The sequence below is a fragment of the Haliotis rubra genome, unplaced genomic scaffold (genome assembly GCF_003918875.1).
Source record: "Haliotis rubra isolate DU_JTF1 unplaced genomic scaffold, ASM391887v1 Scf16, whole genome shotgun sequence".
NCBI lineage: Eukaryota > Metazoa > Mollusca > Gastropoda > Lepetellida > Haliotidae > Haliotis > Haliotis rubra.
Genome location: NW_025765558.1, coordinates 4047200 through 4069135, shown reverse-complemented (window position 1 = coordinate 4069135; position 21936 = coordinate 4047200). Strand labels below are relative to the sequence as shown.

The 21936-nt window shown below is 40.5% G+C and overlaps 1 protein-coding gene and 1 long non-coding RNA gene across 2 annotated transcripts; both read right to left on the bottom strand.

Annotated features, from left to right (window-relative positions):
• Positions 1–2530: 2530 nt before the first annotated feature.
• On the bottom strand, positions 2531–6252 carry LOC124271411. The gene is made up of 2 exons (XR_006897034.1): positions 3303–6252; positions 2531–3232 (listed from the first exon to the last, which is right to left on the bottom strand). It is a non-coding gene; the product is annotated as an uncharacterized LOC124271411 (long non-coding RNA).
• A 164-nt stretch (positions 6253–6416) lies between these two features.
• On the bottom strand, positions 6417–21556 carry LOC124271410 (cation-dependent mannose-6-phosphate receptor-like). The gene is made up of 6 exons (XM_046706561.1): positions 21275–21556; positions 18735–18895; positions 13281–13390; positions 10534–10673; positions 7668–7794; positions 6417–6578 (listed from the first exon to the last, which is right to left on the bottom strand). The coding sequence occupies exons 1-6, from the start codon at positions 21427–21429 to the stop codon at positions 6459–6461; spliced, it is 813 nt and encodes a 270-aa protein (XP_046562517.1). The 5' UTR covers positions 21430–21556; the 3' UTR covers positions 6417–6458.
• Between the last annotated feature and the right edge of the window lie 380 nt (positions 21557–21936).

The following is a 21936-nucleotide window of genomic DNA, read 5'->3' as shown; positions in this document are numbered from 1 at the left end:
GCTTCTCACATTGTTCCTATGTAGTGAATTGAACCTAGGCCTTGTCATGACAAGCGAACACTTCAACCACTATGCTACCCTATTCCTAAGAATTAAGGGCGGGGGGTAGCCTAATGGTTAAAGCGTTGACTTGTCACGCCGAAGACCCGGGTTCAAATCCCCACATGGGCACAATGTGTGAAGCCCATTTCTGGTGTCCCCCGCCATGATGTTGCTGGAATATTGCTAAAAGCGGCGTAAAACCAAACTCAGTCAGTCAGTCAGTCCTAAGAATTAGGGTGGTGAGGGTATTCTAACGAAACATGATTGAATTTGATCGTTTTTCAGAACTTGAAACAGCTAGAGCCAGAACCCAATGTCAAGCAGAATAAGCTGATGCCACATATACATCAAATATTGCGCAAACTTCCGAACAAATAAACAAGTTATTCCACGCGATAAATATAACCCTATAATATACAAGTAGAAACTACCAACACTAAATCCTATACACTACAACAAAACCCATCCACACAGAAACAGGTATCATAATTATTCTACTTCACAGAAATATCTAGTTTTGCTGTCACCAAATAATAAATTCTTTACCAAAACCAAATAATTTCAGAATTAATCTGTAAGTTCCCACTCCTATTTATATTCTTGTAAATATGTAATGGACAACAGCTGTGCTCTAAATTATGAGTATTACTCAGTTTATTTCAACCTGTACAAGAATACAAAATCAGGATTAGCACAAAAATATGAATCATGAAAAATCTGAACCTTTTATTTCTTTATTACTACATAACTTTATTTCAAATCTCCTCACGATACAATGACATATACCTTCACAATAGACAGGTACATCCCTTGTCATCCTATAATGGTGAGATGTAGTGTATACAAGCCCTAAAGCACTGACACTATTTAGTTGTTCAGTTGGTAGGTAAAAAATATAAAGAAAAAATAATTGAGTAAAAAATATTTTTTATTACCGGGTACCTCAAAATTAAGGAAGAAAAGGTAACATGGAACTTGAGTATTTCAGATAAAAGACTTTATCAGATTTTAATTATAGTTTTGTAAATTATGGGTTAATATTGACAAATGAGGCTTTTTATTCATTTTACTGATTGTTTCTCTATTACTGTTTGGGGATTTGGTGTTTTTAAACCAAGATTCAAATTTTGTCTAACCTCAATGGGAAAGCTGTGAATGAAACAAAGTAAGAACTCAGGGGTGAATGATATAGTTAAAACAAAATATCATAATTTATTTTAACTCAACTTTAAATATAAAAAATAATATGAAACAAACTATTTTGTTTTATACCTATGCAAAATTATATGCTGTAGGTTTTAAGCAAAAAATCAAATATATTAATAATTCCTGAATTATATTCACAACATTGACTTAAATAGAAAATATTTATACAGTCAATGGTATAAATTTTGTATAAATTTAAAACTAAATCCATCATTAGGGCCCTTTGGTGTTACCAATCAGCCCTGACCATGATAAGTAAAGATGATAGTATAGATTTCTATTTAAATGCAAATCAGGCACTGATAACCATTACTGTCAAGAACACAGCTGGTGCCAAAACAGCTGGTGCCAAGACAGCTGGTGTCATTAACAATGAGTCAACTTCAGCCCCAGTCTGTCTCCATCATGTCAAACCAGTTTCAGATATTCCTACTCTATCATCGACACGTTTACTTTACTACTTGATAACAGAATCAATGCAAACATTGCTATTTACTCATGTTTTATGATGACAAGTTTTAGCACTGTGGAGCCAACATACAAAACACGTGAAACATTCTTATGAGTGTAGATTTGTTTCTATTAACTAGTGATGTTCCGACGATCGAAAAATCGATCGAAAGAAGGATTAAAAATGATTATCGATTGTAAAAAATATATTTTTAATTAATCAGAATTTTGTTGTTTTTGTATAACACCCTTGAATGAAGTAAACCAACCATCAAATTTGACGAATATTCACGAACAAACATGCGCTCACCAGCGTAAAGCTAGGCACATTGTAAAATTTTAACCACTTTGATTGTTTAATTACAATTCCAGTGTCTTTCTTGCATGCGTGCATTTCATTGCATGACAGTATTAGTTATAAAAAACACACATTAATTTGGAAACAACTGGGGAAAAAACGTTAAAATTTGTGATTACATTAAAAATTTATATATTTCAATTATAATCGATAATCGTTCACCACAATCCTCCGATAATCAAGTGACTTTTGTTTCTGATTCCAACACTACTATTAACATTACAGAAGGATCAAGTATGTACTGCTAAAGGATATTTTCTAAACATACAAATTATTACTGAAAACAAGGACAAAGAAACAAGAAAACATGTTCCTGGGGAACACAGAAATCAATAACTATCACATCAACTAGTACTACTATCTTTGTTCATTATGCAGGTCAATCAAAATGTACATTCATCAATCAATCCATCAACAAAAGTAAGGCAATTTTAGAGTTAACAATATTATAATAAATACATGATTTTCAATTTAAAAAATCTTTAAAAAGCATTTCTAACTACCAAAAGGGCAAATTTGTTTCAATTCCTTTGCTATCATCCTAGCCAGAATTTAAACAAATCCAATGCTATGAATTTTATATCACTTTCTTGATACCATATTTAACACAATAATAGACCTGAGTGCATGGAAATTTGACAAATGAGGCACTTATAACCATGAAAAATTATAAAAGAGTTATATTTTCCAAACAGATGCAGTCGTGGACAGTACAAGTGTTGATAATACAACAGTTACTAGGCAGTTGATATAGGCTGCACTTGCAATGCCACAGTTCAGCAATGTATCCCGCAAAACAGAATAAAAAGAATCAATCCAATCTATAATTCAAAAAATTTCGAAATTTAAACGCTTAGAATATTTGGAATACCATGCCTGAGAAAAGTAGAATCTAACCTTTTCACAAATGAAAATGCTAAATCTGACTGCATAATAAATTAGAAAACACTATATGAGTAATTCAAGATAAATACAATCTGGTAGATACTAACAACATCATCCTAGCTGGACCCTAGGAACACGGAGAAGTTCACGTAAAAACAATGGGAAAAAAAGCATGTACCAATGCATTCCTCAAGCATCCCTACATGTATCGATACAGCTCATGTATCGCAAACTGTATCAGTACAACCCAAGTAATTGTAAATTGTATCAGTACAACTCAAGTATCGCAAACTGTATCAGTACAACCCAAGTAATTGTAAATTGTATCCATACAACTCCAGTATCGCAAACTGTATCAAACTTGTATTGATAGCAATACAACTCAGGATACAAAATGCATTAACCAATAATCCAAACACACCACAGAATTGTATTTAGTTAAAGGATTCAGTTTCACTGTACAGTAGAATATGGTTCATATAAACACAGATACAACGTACCAACGATCATAACCAACATGAATACAGAGTGCTAACGGTTTTAACCAACACTGGTATAATGTACCAACAATTGTAACCAACAATTTCAAAAGCCCCCTCTGATTTCTATTGTTACAAGCTCTCCATACAACATGAAAACCCACAGTGAACCGTTTAGTTCCTTCACTGCCCACAGTGGAACATCACAAATTTATTGGAAAATGTCATGACTGTGAAATCTACCGATGCAGTATTTGTAAGTAGCTGTAACTGAAAACAGAAACTAGCACCACAATGACATGTACGTGTATACCACCCACTTTTCATACACAAAACTGGGCCTAGATTTTCGAAGCTCTCTTAGTGCTAAGATAGTCGTAAGTTAATGTTAATGTATGGCACTTACGACTATCTTAGCGCAAAGAGAGCTTTGAAAATCTAGGCCCTGGTTCTTATAATAAAGTAAGTGTATATTTGAAATTAATGACACATCTAAAAATGAAACATACAACTTTATCGAGGACAACTTCTTGTTTATAGCATTAAGCGACGTTTGATGTAGATCCCTTTAGCTTGATAGTGATGTATGAATCTACATCGAAACGTCGCTTAACGCAATAAACAAGAAGTTGTCAATCTCATCCATAAAGTTGTATGTTTCATTTTGACTCACCAGCTTCTAGAATGCTGATCAAACAATTAATGACATATCTGATTATCCCCCAAAATGTTATGGCTTATTCAATATAAATATTTCAGAATCTTTAGAGCAGTTCATTGTTTGTCTGTTTGTTGTTTAAGCCGCACTCAGCAATAATCCAGCTATATGGCGGCAGTCTGTAAATAATCGGGTCCAGACCTGACAATTCAGTGTAGCCCAAATGAAATGGAAACCATGGGCATGTAGTTATTTCATACATTTAAAATATAGCTAAACATCAGTAGGATAAATTCAAGGGACTGAAATTTGTTTCTTTGCACATAGTTTGTTACAAACCAAGTCTGCAAGTAAAATTTAATTGTCGAAAATTAATTTTTCATGCACATCATGTTGATCATAACACAAGTGATATCTGAAACTGGCGGCAAGTCCACCTGGCCAGGAATATTTTAAGATAATTTCACTCCCTGATCTCCCCATGTTGATACCTGTCTATGTACACAGTATGAGCTACAAGAATCAACTCTGGTGATATAACACTTATATACACCGATGATATAAATGCACATAACACACTTTCACTCTGTATGAAAACAACAGTCAAATGTCATGATTCTTCCTGGAATGTACACAAAGCCTTTATTCAGGTCTCACATCGTTAACAATAATTATATCAGCATACTTGTCCAAAGCATGTTTGACTAAAGCACATGATGTTTGACTGCTTGTGTCAAACAACTCACATTGTGAGCCTAGTCTAAAATCAACCAAACAAGGACACTTTCATTCAGTAACATGTCAGTCTTTGGGGTGGCAGGATTCTTTCTTATAAAAGTAAAACATGTCTTGGATGAGAAAAATGAAAGAAAACTCCTGACAACCACTCTTTTAATCTCCTTCCGAAGCAACCTGTTCAATATACACCTTAGATTTAACATTTACATGAAAATTAACAAAATATTTCAACAATTTCTTCAAAATCAAACTCTATGTTTTGAAAGAACCTTTCAGAAACAAGCCACCTGCGCTGCAGCCAGGATTTCCTTGGAAAGCACCAGTTAGCCCCTACCTTTAGAAAATGTGCAAGAATAACCAAACGTGACAAAACTATGATCAACTAGGTACATAAACTCAAGCTCCGATTCATATTACAGTTTAGTATGCAAATAGACGTACTCACAATGTGGAGAGCTTAGGAAGCCTTGTTTTGAATTCCGGAAGTTTCAACATTTGATTTTGATTTCCAAATGTTTGACATAGTTTTCAATGAAAAATATTGAAATTAATTACGCACCCAATAAAAATGGGTTGAAAATTATAAAAATATAAATAAAGTGCAAAGGTAAGTACAATTAGCGGAAATCCCGCAATTACGCGGTCTGGCTGCAGCACTGATCCACCTGCCCCTCTGCTCTCCTCCCCCATCCCCACCCCAACCCCACATTCAAAAATAGAGTCCCCCCTAAATGATCGAACACTGTTGTGACATAGAATCCCACGCCATCGACAGAGAATCAACAGACATCTGGAGAGGCTTGAGACATCTGTAAAGAAGTTGACTATCCATAGAACTTAGTTTTCCTTCATCTGTAAAGGTGCTGTAGAACGGACAGGTATTGAAAGATCTTCCTGAACATAAACACCATTACTATGTCCAGCCTTTACAACTCCCTATGCCTCCAGGCCCCGATTTCTCGAAACAAACTTAAGTCTGAATTATGACTTAAGTTAGAGTTTTTACTCAAATTTGAGAAAAGGCAGGAGAATGCATTTCCCAGAAAGAACCAAAATCGATATTAAACTCAAACATAGTAGGCAATTAGAGTTTAGTGGATAGATTACTTAAGTTGTTTGGGCTTTTATTTTAAAAATGCAGTTGAGTTAAAACTTCAGTTGTTTCAAATTGTCAAACTCAGTTTGAAATTTGAGTAAAAACTTAAGTTTGTTTCGAGAAATCAGGACCAGATCCTTACCCCCAAGTCTGGTTGTCTTTTACTCCAATGCAACTCGATGTCGTCTACTTGTTAAAAATTGTTTATTTTTGCAAAATACAAAAACCAAAAACAAACATATCCAAGGTTCTACTGACCCCATAAGGCAAATAAGTCTACCTGACCTTCATCCTTCCCCTGTCTCACCCCATCCCATTGCTACCCACCCCAAGACACCGCTAGCCACTCCAAGACACTGCTAGCCACCCCAACCCGCCGCTACCCACCCCAAGACATCGCTACCCACCTCAAGACACCCCACCCCATCGCTACCTACCCCAAGACACCGCTAGCCACCCCACCCCATCGCTACCCACCCCAGGACACCGCTTAGCCACCCCACCCCACCAATGGCTACCCACCCCTAGACACTGCTCGCCACCCAACTACATCGGCAACAAGTGGTCATCTCTCTCCTCAGTATCGTCCAGTTGATCATCCCCTACACCCTTGTAGGTCCTCGGTCCACGGTTTTCTCCACTCCGACACACAAAGTTACACCCATCCTACAACACACAATGAGTGAGTGAGTGAGTGAGTGAGTGAGCTGGGTTTGTCTCTACTGTTGACAGCATTTTAGTAAGATCATGTAACAAGAATCATCAGAAGAAGACAAATCCTCCGGCCCCACAAATTTGATAGAACAAATCATCTGACAGTTACTTTAAGTCCAACTTGATTTTGTTAGACTAAGTCCAAATTGTTCCCATGGAAATCATGAAATATATAAATGCCAAAAATCTGCAAATATCACAAGGCACCACATTGGGATCTGTCTTACATATCTGCCAGATGATTTGTTCTTAGATATTGAAAGGTTTTCAAGTTGTGCTCCAGAAACGAAGCCCATCCCTACCTTTTGAGACTACGTTCGAATCGTTTACATGGAAAACAGGAAAAATAGAAAAGCCTACAATTTGCAAATAGCAAAGGGCACCACTTTGGGATCTGTCTCATTTTATTGATAGATATTGAGTGATTTTTTAGTTATGCTCCATAAATGAAATCCATCCTTTTGTGAGAGAAAGTCCAAATTTTTTCATGGAAATCCAGATAAATAAAAATGCCAAAAATCTGTAAATAGCAAAAGGTAACAATTTAGGTTCTGTTTGATATATATATAATTTTTGCCTTTTAGCAGCATTTACAGGTTGTTATAGATGACCAAGAATATTTTATGGAATTTAAAATTATATTTCAAATTTAATTCTGATGAATCTAAAATGAAATTAATAAAATTTAATTAGTTTCAGATGATGTATGGTGATCTGGAGACCCCTATTTTCTGGGAGTGTGAGTAAAGTTAGCTTTACGCCGCAAGCAGCTATATTCCAGCTATATGACGGCAGTCTGTAAATAATCGAGTCTGGACCAGACAATCCAGTGATCAACATCATGAGCATCAATCTACGCAACTGGGACACGATGACATATGTCAACCAAGTCAGCGAGCCTGACCACCCAATCCCATTAGTCGCCTCTTACGACAAGCATGGGTTACTGAAGATTCTAACTATTCTGCCCCTAAATCACACACACACACCCCACCCCCACCCCACCGCCATCCCTCCAACCCGTCCTACGGAGCCACTCACCGCCTGCAAATTGCCAAAGTCCACCCAGAAACTGTAGTTGGGTATTTGTTCCATTCCCTTGGCACCAAGAGCAAAGCGCTGATACAAGAAGCCGAAGAAGAGGTACACAGCTATCAAACTGAACAAGCTGCAACAAAAGAGACATTGACTGTTTGGTTGTGTTTATCTGATCTTTATTAAGGGACCATTCATAACTTAAGGCTAGGGGGCGTTGATGATGATTTTTATGGAAAAGCATGGACAATGTGAATGACACCACCCCACCTAAAATATATGTACAAAGTAAGTGACCCCCATGCATGTACATATCAATGACCCCCCCTCCCTTTTACCATAATTTTTAATATTATCATGTACAAAACTGCTGCCCCCCCCTCACACACACACACTTCCCTCCAGTGCATGTGTACAAAATTGATGACCCCTACTTTCCAAGAACAAAATGGGTGACACCCACCCCACCCCTTTAAATTAAAATCATCATCACCCTCCTAGCCATAAATAATGAACAGTCCCTAATCGCCATACTTGATGATATTTCAGCTATATGACAAGACAAGACAATCCAGTGATTGACATGATCAACACTTGATCGATGACATGCCATCGACCATCAAGTCTCCATGCAACTGTTACCATTTAAAACTGTTCTAAATTCTCTTTATGGAGGATAATTGCCAAATTCTGCATAGGTCTTGTACCAAAATTTATTTTCCAACAGAAATTGGCAATGATACAAACAATTCCAGGACTGTGATCCAAATCATATTACACCTGTTTACCAGGATAGGTATCGTATTTTAGTCGAAGTAAACTTATGCTCAGTATTATTCGTTACACTGCTATACTGAGTCTAACAAACCCTAGTAGAATGTCGCGCCAGCAAACCTTTGAGCGACCTATGACCGTCCAATCAAATGTGAGACAGACAAACGGATTTAACCAATCAGATAACAGCTACTATTTAGGGTTCGACGGGACTTACAAAATGGATTTTCTCTTCCCCGGGCACTGACACTGATCTCTCAACAAATGAAAATCCACATAAAACACAGATATTTGAAATGCATGTGTACGCTTAGGGGTTTCTGATGACATGGTTACTATTTGCTTATATTTCCGCCAGATGATATCCTGAAATATTGACAAAAAGCTATTTTCAGCGACTGTTTACCCACTAGACTACCCCACCGCTCCGGTGGTTTGTAAAGAAAATACAGAGTCTAAGTTTACTTAGACTGACCGCATTGCAACCACAGTATCAGCACTGGATTTTTTTAATTTTGTCTGTTGTTTAACTCTGCACTATGCAATATTCCAGCTATATGGTTGCAGTCTGTAAATAACAACCCAGTGATCAACATCATGAGCATCGATCTACGCAATTGGTAACTTAATCCGTAAATCAATGCTCCCAACAAGGAAGAAAGAATTGCTCCCCCTGAACATGGAGTGAGGTTGTCACTCCCCACACTGTCTCTAGTTGTTTCTTCCTAGGTTGCTGAGACAAAGAAATATCAACAAAACAACGATGATGACCAAATCAGCAAGCCTGACAACCCAATCCCCATAGTCACCTCTTACAAGTATGGGCTGATTAAAACCAATTCGAACCCGTATCTTAACGGGTTATCAGTGGTGGTGGTGGAATTGGGTTTAACGTCATGCTTGAGAATATTTCACTCATATGACGACGTGCATGAGTGTGTATGTGTATGTGCGGCTGCTTGTACTAGCCCAGACTGAAGCTGGTTTTATAGTGCTAGCCCACTGAGATACCATGCCGCAGCGAAGCATGAATACCCCACTCAGACACATTATACTGACTCCGAGCCCACCAGTCCTTGATGTACCCATTAATGCCGAGCGCCAGGCAGGGACCAACAAGTACCATATTTTAACGTCTTTTGGTATGACGCGGTCGGGGATCGAACCCGCGACCTTCTGCACTCTGGGCGGACGCTCTAACCACCACACCATGGAGGCGGTCAGGTTATCAGTATTGGAATGGCACCCATGAGTACTTTGATAGGAATTGTGGAATCACACCCACAGTAAGTACCCACAAAGAGTATCCTAAACCACAGTATCAGGATATGACTCGCATCGCACTACCTATGGTATCAGAGTACTTTGAGACCCCAGATACCCTCACCTTCCGGTCAATTTTCATAAAAAACGATCTCTTGTGTTAAAAAAGAGACTGTCTATAAAGGATATGCGGTTTCCATTTCCAGACGGTAAACTTTACAAGCCAACTGGCTAAATCAATATAAAACTGACTCACTTATCCACACGAAGCTTTATCTTGACACGAGACAAGGTCTGCTAATCTGGATTAAAACCGATCAGCAGAGTATTGGTGGTGATTAGTAGGCCTATCTGACTGACTGACTGAGTTTGGTTTTACGCCGCTTTTAGCAATATTCCAGCAACATCACGGCGGGGGACCTCAGAAATGGGCTTCACACATTATACCCATGTGGGGATTCGAACCCGGGTCTTCGGCGTGACGAGCCAACGCTTTAACCACCAGGCTACCCCACCGCCCTATCTGACACTGAGTGAATTGTAATCAGCAAATCAAAAATGCTTTTCGGAAGTGATTTTAAACCAGGACCCTGTTCCTCAAAGCGATCATAGAGCTACGACAGTTGTAAGTCTATGTTAAAATATGGGAGTTACGAATGTCATAGCGCTACAATTGCTTCGAGGTACGGGGCCCAGAAGTGTATGCTCAATACCGTTTCAACACCAAAGCCTGGATGACAGAAATCCAGACATTCAGTTATCCGAACGATTTACGCAAAAACGAATGTGTCCGGGTGTCCGGGGTCTGACTGTTCATGGTACCAAGTACACTTACACTATGATGAAGATGGATCCCAGACTGAGGTTGCTGGACGGTCTAGCGGGACAGATATCCTGATGACTCAATTCAAACAGGTAGTAGCAGTCATTGGTCTTGTTGTTGTTTTCTTCCAAAATAATCATCTCGGCATGCAACTAGAAAATATGAAAGCAATGTCTTGTCAGGAATATCAAAACATCAAAAGGCACAGAAGATCATGTGTTTGAGTCATATACAAAATTTCATGATGCAGTTTTTACAGATTTCTAGGCTTAAGGTAGAACAAATTTCTACTTGGACAAGCTTAAAGGACTGTGGTCTTACTCTCGCACTGAACCTTTCATGTGTTTAGCTTGAGGTACTTGGACCAATTCTGCCAAAAAATATCCCATTGAGACATACTTGGGGTATCCTAAGTATACAAGCTTAGGCTACTGAAGACCTACTCTAAAACTGGGCTATCCCAAGTATACAAGCTTAGGCTACTGAAAACTTACTCTAAACTGGGTTATACCAAGTATACAAGCTTAGGCTACTGAAGACTAACTCTAAAACTGGGCTATCCCAAGTATACAAGCTTAGGCTACTGAAAACTTACTCTAAACTGGGCTATACCAAGTATACCAACTATACAAAGCTACTGAGACCTACTAAAACTGGGCTATCCCAAGTAACAAGCTTAGGCTACTGAAGACTTACTCTAAACTGGGCTATCCCAACACAAGCAGGTATAGAAGCTTAAACTGGGCTACTGAAGAGCTTGGGATACTGAAGACCTACTCTAAACTGGGCTATCCCCAAGTACACAAGCCAAGTATACAAGCTTAGGCTACTGAAGACTTACTCTCTAAACTGGGCTATCCCAGGTATACAAGCTTAGGCTACTGAAGACTTACTCTAAACTGGGCTATCCCAAGCTTGGGTACTGAAGACTTACTCTAAAGCTGGGCTACTGAAGCTACTTACTCTAAACTGGGCTATCCCAAGTACACAAGCTTGGGCTACTCTAAACTGGGCTATCCCAATAGCTACTGAAGACTTACTCTAAACTGGGCTATCCCAAGCTTATACAAGCTTGGGCTATCCCAAGTATACTGAAGACTTACTCTAAACTGGGCTATCCCAAGTACACAAGCTTGGGATACTGAAGACTTACTCTAAACTGGGCTATCCCAAGTACACAAGCTTGGGATACTGAAGACTTACTCTAAACTGGGCTATCCCAAGTACACAAGCTTGGGATACTGAAGAACTCTAAACTTATCCCTAGGCTACTAAACTGGGCTATCCCAAGTACACAAGCTTGGGGTACTGAAGACTTACTCTAAACTGGGCTATCCCAGGTATACACAAGCTTGGGGCTACTGAAGACTTACTCTAAACTGGGCTATCCCAAGTACACAAGCTACTGAAGACTTACTCAACTGGGCTACAAGCTTAGGGTACTGAAGACTTACTCTAAACTGGGCTATCCCAAGTACACAAGCTTGGGCTACTGAAGACTTACTCTAAACTGGGCTATCCCAAGTATACAAGCTTTACTGAGACTACTCTAAACTGCTACTGAAGACTTACTCTAAACTGGGCTATCCCAAGTACACAAGCTTGGGGTACTGAAGACTTACTCTAAACTGGGCTATCCCAAGTACACAAGCTTAGGCTACTGAAGACTTACTCTAAACTGGGCTATCCCAAGTACACAAGCTTGGGGTACTGAAGACTTACTCTAAACTGGGCTATCCCAAGTACACAAGCTTGGGCTACTGAAGACTTACTCTAAACTGAAGGCTAGTACACAAGCTTGGGGTACTGAAGACTTACTCTAAACTGGGCTATCCCAAGTACACAAGCTTGGGGTACTGAAGACTTACTCTAAACTGGGCTATCCCAAGTATACAAGCTTAGGCTACTGAAGACTTACTCTAAACTGGGCTATCCCAAGTACACAAGCTTGGGGTACTGAAGACTTACTCTAAACTGGGCTATCCTTGAAGACTTACTCTAAACTGTACTGAAGAGGCTACTGAAGACTTACTCTAAACTGGGCTATCCCAAGTACACAAGCTTGGGGTACTGAAGACTTACTCTAAACTGGGCTATCCCAAGTACACAAGCTTTGGGCTGCTGAAGACTTACTCTAAACTGGCTATCCAAGTAGCACTAGCTACTCTAAACTGGGCTATCCCAAGTACACAAGCTTGGGTACTGAAGACTTACTCTAAACTGGGCTATCCCAAGTACACAAGCTTGGGGTACTGAAGACTTACTCTAAACTGGGCTATCCCAAGTATACAAGCTTAGGCTACAAGCTCTAAACTGGGCTACTGAAGACTGAAGACTTACTCTAAACTGGGCTATCCCAAGTACACAAGCTTGGGATACTGAAGACTTACTCTAAACTGGGCTATCCCAAGTACACATGCTTGGGATACTGAAGACTTACTCTAAACTGGGCTATCCCAAGTACACAAGCTTGGGATACTGAAGACTTACTCTAAACTGGGCTATCCCAAGTACACAAGCTTGGGGTACTGAAGGCTTACTCTAAACTGGGCTATCCCAGGTATACAAGCTTGGGGTACTGAAGACTTAGTACTGGCTATCCACAAGCTTGGCTTACTCTAAACTGGGCTATCCAAGTACACAAGCTTGGAATGTACTGAAACTTACTAAACTGGGCTATCCCAAGTACACAAGCTTGTGGTTATGTTCTGAACTGGACTTACATCTGAAATGGACTTCATCATCTGAAATGGACTTACATCTGAAATGGACTCATCGCAAGTGAACATGATGACTGCTCGACGCCCTTCATGGCCGCAGTGGCTCTTGTAGTTTTCCCCATCCAAGTACTCCAGGTACAGCCAATCAGCTGACAGAACACAAATTATTAGTGGTAGTTCATTTAGAAATAGACATTTGTCAAAATTATTGTACTGTGGAAGCTGTCAAAACTGGCAGCTGTCCAATCCGGCAAGTTGTCAACACCAGCATAAAATCTCAGTCCTGTCCATGGCTTGTACATTTATCACCATTTAAAAGCTCTGCAATCCGGCAGCTGTCAATTCCGGATCACGGCATGAAATGAGCTGCCCCAATAAGTGTTTCTACAGTAATCAGCGCTGTCTAATAAGGCACATGCCAAGGAGCCGGCTGCATGTATATATTCACCAATTAATCCTGTGTTTAAACTATATGGTTGCCGACAGAGATAATTCAATCTGAATTCAGTATGGGTATACTTGTGTATGTAATTAGTCAGTCCCGACGAGTGCCAGTTTAGACAGCTTCCACTGTATTTTTTCACATATTTATCCTTATTTCTCTCATGAATTCTTCATGGTGGTGTGTGGGCTTATGCATAGAGTGCAGGCCACTAATCAGTTGCAGTTAAGCAACATTGGTCAAAGAGTGAGTGAGTGAATTTGTTTTTTATGCCGCTTTTAGCAATATTCCAGCAACATCACAGCGGGGACACCAGAAATGGGCTTCATGTGGGGAATTGAACCCGGGCCTTCAGCGTGACGAGCGAACGCTTTAACCACTAGACTACCCCACTGCCCTGGTCAAAGAGAGCACCTGGAGTGCTATATAAGTGGCCTCATCATATCATTTCATAAATTTTCCCTAGGTTGGTGCCATATCATGTGTCAGGTGACTCAGTACCAGTGGGTTAATGATACAGCATTGTATTGCAATATACGGCTAATGATACAATACATCCTGTATCACAATTAGTGGTGGTCGGATTAATTGAAATAATCGAAGATTGGTCGTTATGACTAAACGACCAAGCAATCGATCATGTTTTCTTATAATCGAACACAAACAATTCTGGAACACTTGTTTTCATTAACAATATTTTTCACATGGTTGGTTTTGTCTGCTACATTTCGTAAGCACTACAAGCTCATTTCAAGTCATGATTGAATTTATCTTAAAGACTTCAAGAAATTTATGTTTCTAACATACTAGTCATCCTTTAAAGATGTGAAATTTTGCCCAAAAAAACAAAAGAACTACATGGTTTTTTTTCTTATTTTAATGTGCATTAACAAATTTCATACATGACGCTAACCAATTATTTTCGATGATTGATCAGTTGCAATGAACCAATCATCAATTATGAGATTTTAACCAATTCCCAACACTAATCACAATATGTATCATTCATTACATTACAAGTTATATTGATGTAAAACCATGTGAATAATGACTGAACTGTTCAAGAACAAGAGCAGATTCTTTAGCATTTGGGTGAATGAGTTGGTTATTATGTCAAAATATTCCAGCATATTACATGATCAGGGCCCCAGATGAGGGCCGTACTGGCGTATGTACGGATATAAAATGTGCACGATACGGTAGGAAATAATTTAGAAAACGTAGTAGATACGCACTACAGCAATGGTGTACAGTCTGAGAATCATTTACAGACGTATTCATCTGAAAAAATATTGATTTATTGTTTCTTGACCTGTTTACACAGAGTAGCAATGTTGTTATGCATTTATGAAACAAAACACAAGATTACTGATAGTCCATTAAATTATATTAAGAACTCTAAATGTACTCTTAAGGTTTTCCAGTACTCCTGCATTGAAACAGTAAGGAGTACGTACTCCTGATGTTGAAAATTTATCTGGAGCCCTGACATGATGACTCATGGCTAAGGAGTTAAATATCAGAAAACGTAAAACCAACCTTCAGAGGCTGCTGATACTTTGAAGAGGTATTCTTGGGGTACTTGGGGTACTTATAAGCAATTTTATGTCCATTAAAAATTCCTATGACAGTTGTAACTATATCTTAAATAAGATATATACAAAACAAAAAACACGGTTTTGTCTTGTTCGACCACCACTGCAGGGCCCCATGGCAACCCCCGCAGCCAAGAGAAGGTAACTCTAACCTTCAACCTTTATAACTCACTTTCCATGCTGATCGTGATCAGACAGAATGTGGAGGAGTGGGTGACCATACCTCAAGGAGGACTCTCTTCAAAGAATCAGCAACCTCTGCATGTTGGTTCGATTCTTTTTCAGAAGAGGTCCTCCTTGGGGTACTTATAAGCAATAAGACAGACTCCCAAAGAGTCGGGAGTAGCATTCTGTCTGGCAAAACGAATCCAAATTCAAGTGGAATTCTCCAATCTAAATATAGATTAAGATCACACCCAGTCACGTGACCTCCTACCCCGATTAGGCGAGAACACGATTCAGGATCAGGTCTCGAAAAATTGCCGAGCTCATAAGTTACTGCAAACTATTGGCTCGAATGCACCCCTCCTTTTTGGAAGAGAGCTTTGCCAGGGCCTCGATAAAACCCGATGTGTAAGGCTAGGTAAGCATTGGAAGTTCAATGTGAGCAGTCACGTGGATAGCAAGATCGATCTGAGAGTGGTAGGTATGCGGGAGGCGATTACTGACATGATCAGAATGAAATACTGTCAGTGTTGGGTCAGTGGATATCGCATGGATGTCCCGACCCTTCTACCAGAGCTGACCACCACAAGCAAAGCCGTCTTCCACGTCAACAAGTGAAGTGAGAGAGATAATAGACTTGAAAAGCCAGGGCCAGACAGCCAATTGAGAACAACTGGTAAGTTAATGGTGGGCTAGGTCGCCACCGAGGCAGTCGAACCCTGTTCATGCCAGCTACGTACGAAGCGCTATACAAGAGGGTGCTGCCTAGTCAGAGGACCATCGAATGGGGTGAGAAAAGTTGAAATAGCCATGGAGTACGGCAAATGGTGAAGGCCATAAGGCTCTCTTCCAAAATGGGGTTAAGGTAAATCCAATGCTAAATCCATGGATTCGGGTGTGGCGCCCCGTTCAGAGTGAGAATGCCTGGCCGTGCGGGTTCTAACACCAACCTGACAGCTGTCAATTCCGGCACATTGATGTGCAGGTTGTGACTTTGTTGCACAGAGACCGCAGATCGCCCAGAACATCGCCCCAACCCGGGAGGTGCAACTGCAACATTTCGGGCCCTCCTCGTGGACATCACCTGAGGCAACACAGCCGCAATTCTATCTCGCATTTGCCTCAGTGACAAATCGAATCATTGTAAAATGCTCAAAGTAGCGAAAAGAGCTGATGCTCAAATCGACTAGTCGACTGTTCAACCCGAACCCCGGTTCCGAGGCACGTGGGAGTAGCCTTATAAATCAGGTTTCCCCAAGCACTCAGACCTCAGAGCGTCGAGGTGACCGAGATACCCAGCACACTCGACAGTCTCTTGGCGAAGGTGTTGATAGACATCAGGCTTAGACCTGAACTACCGGCGCCAGGGATCTGTGCCGTACCAGGGTCAGTGCTACTCCCGAGGTTCAGAGCATTCGTGGGGCCGAAGCTCGGCGGTTTGAGTCCGAAACCCAATCCCGAGACACCCAGGAGTAGCCTGATAAATAAGGGTTCCCCTGGTACATAAAAAAGCTCACTGAGCACACAGATACATGGCCTATAGCGCTATATAAATACCTATACATTATACCCATATGAATATATACATATATATACGTGCTCTGGTCGACCTCGAAGTGTCCGCCACACACAACAGCCTCTTGGCCAAGGTGTCAATAGGCCGAGACCTAAGCTACCAGCGCCAGGGATCTGTGCCGTACCAGGGGCGAAGCCCAGGTCAGTGCTAGTCCCTAGGTTCATAGAGTCCAAACCCCAGTCCCGAGATACATGGGAGTAGCCTGACATGGGAGTAGCGTAGACCTTGGAGCGTCGAGGTGATTGGTAGCTCCATCACACTCAACAGCCTCGTGGCCAGGGCGTCGATGGACACCAGGCCGAGACCTGAGCTACCAGCAATGGGGATCTGTGCCATACCAGGCCGAAGCACAGGTCGTTGCTAATCCCCAGGTTCAGAGCGTCCCCGGAGCCAAAGCTCGGGTCAGATCATCCCGGAGGTCGGACCCTTCCTGGAGCCGGAGCTTGGGTCGGGACCTCCCCCAAATAATGCACAGGTGCCATCTCTACCCATAGATCGGGTACCAAGCTCCTCTCGGAGTCTGGACACCATGTCAGAGATCAGAGCCTGATCATAATGCACAGGTGCCATCTCTACCCATAGATCGGGTACCAAGCTCCTCTCGGAGTCTGGACACCATGTCAGAGATCAGAGCCTGATCATAATGCACAGGTGCCATCTCTACCCATAGATCGGGTACCAAGCTCCTCTCGGAGTCTGGACACCATGTCAGAGATCAGAGCCTGATCATAATGCACAGGTGCCATCTCTACCCATAGATCGGGTACCAAGCTCCTCTCGGAGTCTGGACACCATGTCAGAGATCAGAGCCTGATCATAATGCACAGGTGCCATCTCTACCCATAGATCGGGTACCAAGCTCCTCTCGGAGTCTGGACACCATGTCAGAGATCAGAGCCTGATCATAATGCACAGGTGCCATCTCTACCCATAGATCGGGTACCAAGCTCCTCTCGGAGTCTGGACACCATGTCAGAGATCAGAGCCTGCACCGACGATCTCTGCAGCTGCTGCTACAAGTAAGAAAAGAATCGTTAGTGGTGCAGCAACATTGCTTGTGGGGGAGGTGTAGGTGGGGAAAGATAAAAGGATTTCCTTAGAAACCTTTCATCAAATATTATCCCCTGTCTGAAGCAGATTAGTGAAAAACATAAAACTGTGTGCCTGAAAGAACACGCTTGAGGCGTAAAAATCCCAGGCAGTATTGTGTGTGTGAATACATATGTAATGTATATATGTATAACATAACGTAACACTAACAGGACAAAATTAATGCAAGGGCACTAATTATAAAATGTAATGCGAAAAGCAATGCCGCAACATTGACTTAACATGAAAACTAACATGTAGAAGAATGTAGTATATTGCTCGCCATATCCGCCAACCTTTCAAAACATACCTTAAAGTGGAGAATTTGACAAATATAAATAAGACAAATTGATAAAACGATGAACGATATTGCCCTAGTAGTATCGCATAGCTCGTACAGAAGAAATCACTCGTCTTAAAATACTTTATTCATATGCAGTTGAGAAAAAATAATTTGGTAAAAAAGAGCACTTAAATTTGATCAATCATTCTGGGAGGTGTTTAGCATAGCATGTAAAAATTTCACCATCACTAAATCATTTAAAGTAATAGCCCTGGTATTCTCAGAATATAGCAAAATATTTTTTCCAATGCATTACTGTTGGGGACCAATTCAATCAACTCACTTCCAGATATGATATCAGCATTCTTATACTTTCCCAGGATGACAGTTGACTTAGGCTTCTTTACAGTAGTCTGTATGGCACCAACACCATCAAGTCCGCCAACAGAACCACAGACAGCAACAGTATAAATATACTTGTCCGAGGGATCGGTTACTTGATAGCTAGAAATACAGGAATGAAAGGATGTACATAATCATCAAACATTTGACAGCCTGTATTTTCTTTTGTATGTTACATACTTTTAAAAGAAGACCGCAGTGGAGATGGGGTTATTTTTTTTCCAACTTGCTGTTTTCAATTGGCTATCTCTATTAACACATAAATCCAATGCAATGTGAGGCAAATCAGCAGAAATTTACCGAGTTTCAAGTTTCAGACAGAAAATGGCTACTTGAAAAATGAAGCCTAGTTAAAACTTAGAATAAGATGTAATTTGCACCTGTAGTTTACAGGGTCCAACTGAAATAAACAAAAAGTGAAGTACCACCTAAATGAGATCGTAACATGGCGTTTGATCAGTCAAGTAGTGCTCAACCCTTAGGATAATAAAGGGGTGTTTGATCATAGGGATACCAAATCTTAATGATCTAAATAGGAGCTTGAACAGAAAGGGGACCTAAAAGCTAAGAATAACCAACCCTAAAACTACACAATTGACCTTAAGGTGAAAAGAGGCATGTAAGATTAGTGAAGCCAGAGTTACAATTGACAGTTGTAGCTAATTAGTGCTGCATAACTGCATATGCTGCATACAATGACACCAGAAATGTACGTCCGAGACTTTCATCTCTTCGGCTTTTCGGACTGTGGGGTAGTCTAGTGGTTAAAGTGTTTGCTCGTCACGCCAAAGACCCAAGTTCGATTCCCCACATGGGTACAATATGTGAAGTCCATTCCCCCCACCATGATATTGCTGGCATATTGTAAAACTAAACTCACTCACACACTTTTCGACTTTTCCTTCGACATCAAGCTGGTAACAATGCTGAAATACTGTTCAAAGTAGCTCTAAACCCAACTATGTTTCCCGGTTTCACGAAACTGTTTGTTAAACACTGATAACATACAGCCTCTGCTAGTTATCTGAAGCCGTGATACAACAGTAATTCTGGTAAAAGCGTCCCTATTGCCAGATCGAATCTCACAATGCCAGTCACTGGATCGTTTGACATAGACAAGACTGCCAACATACCTCCCTCCCTCATGTAGCTGAAATATCAGTGAGTGAATTCAGTTTTACGCCACTTTTAGCAATATTCCACCAATATCACAGCGGGGACACCAGAAATGGGCTTCACACATTGTACCCATGATGGGAATCGACCCTGGGTCTGCAGCATGACAAGCGGACACTTTAACCACTAGGCTACCCCATAATGTCCATGGAAATCAAAGTTCAAACAGTCAAATTCTCAAAAGTAAAAGTCAAGTAGACATGGTTTTATGTTACGTAATGTTTTGGATGGAAATGTTAAACCCTGGCTGAGCTCCAGGCATAACATAATAAACCATAACCAAAAGGTGAGTTTAAACCACGTATGAACTATATGAATGCAGGAAGCTCCAGAAAGAATTCGAAAGCATTGGGATACCATATAATGAAACACTACAGACCTCACAATATTAAAAATCAATGGGAGTGAGTAGTGCACACACTTCGCCAGATAACTGACTTTGTTAATTAGTGACGTAATTAGCACTCTACCTCCAGGCCATGAGCGCCATCACAGTGAATGAGTGCTCTTTAACATAGAAGTGAGACAGAAGTGAGAGAAATGAAAACAAACCATCTCACTGTGCCACACCCTTCCCATTCAATTTATGTTCTCGACATTGTTACTGGTACTGTATTAACAAGTCCTGGATGGGGCGAAATGTGTTTCAGTGGAATACAATCACATTACACTGCCCTAAGTTAAGGTCTAACCCTAAACCCTACGGATTGGAAAGGGTTGTTTGCCTCAAAATATGTGTCAGCTCCCTTAGGAATGAAAAGAGTTCATAACCCTAAACCCTAAACCGTAATCCTAAGGATTGGAAAGGATGCCATACCCTAACCCTAACGATTGCAAAGGGTACCTAACCCTAGGGATAGGAAAAGGTGCCATACCCTAACCCTTGTTTGACTCTTAAGATGCGTCAGCTCCCTAAGGATCGGAAAGGGTACCAAATTCTTAGGATCATACAAATGGCGAAGAAGGCTGTGGAGTCGGTATCACGATAAAGAACTAGTGCACAGAAGCACTACATCCATGATAGCACGATATTTGCTCCACAGATAGCCGCGAAGGCTGTGCCCAGTAAAGTGCACTCTAGCCCCCAAATTGATAACAGTTGGCAATAAAAAGTCTACAATTCAAATGTCTCAGTAGGTATCACTTGAAACTGGAACTGGAACTTATCATAAGGTCATGAATGGGACTGCTTTAAACATCAGAAAAATCAATGGTATCAGCGACTGGTGTCAGATAATTTAGTCGCCTACTAAACTGTGTCCTCTCCACAAACAATACACAACTTTCCTTTCGTAAAGCAAGCACCTTTTTCCAATGAATGGTTTAAGTTTGGGATAATCCTTTTCAGAGTCCTTGAATTTCGGAAACGCACATCCAAGCTCAGTTGTGTATCCTCCAACTGGTTCAAGAAATGTCAATATGTGTACAATTGCAATTACTAAAATAATCAAACTGTTCATTGTTGTACCGGATCCTAGTAGCGAATGAGGCAAATATTTCAACAAAATACGAGGAAATATCGATACAATTTCTCCGATTATTTTGCACCACGACAAACCAGGAAGTCCATGTGATGTTAACAACAGCACCGGAGACTCTTTGTTTCTCTATGCTGATTGGCCAATGATAGTTACTGGTTCATGGTTATTGATGCGCTGCGTCGAATTTTAGCGCAGGAGCTCAGTTTAGTGTTTCAGCAAGTTTAGTGCAATATCACGGTGATTAAACAACAGAAACTGGGTTCACGAAATACAACCGACGTAAAGAATCTTATCCGGCACTTTTGGGTGACGAGTGGACTTGTAGGTTGCCCCCACGTACGAAGAATTATCAATATAATGCAATTTAAAAAATGAGAGACTCACACCCGTAAGGCATACGAGATCAGTAAAACATTGTTTATATTTGTTTACTTATACAAAAGTGAAACAAAATATATAGTTCAGGGAGCAGCGGGGTAGCCTAGT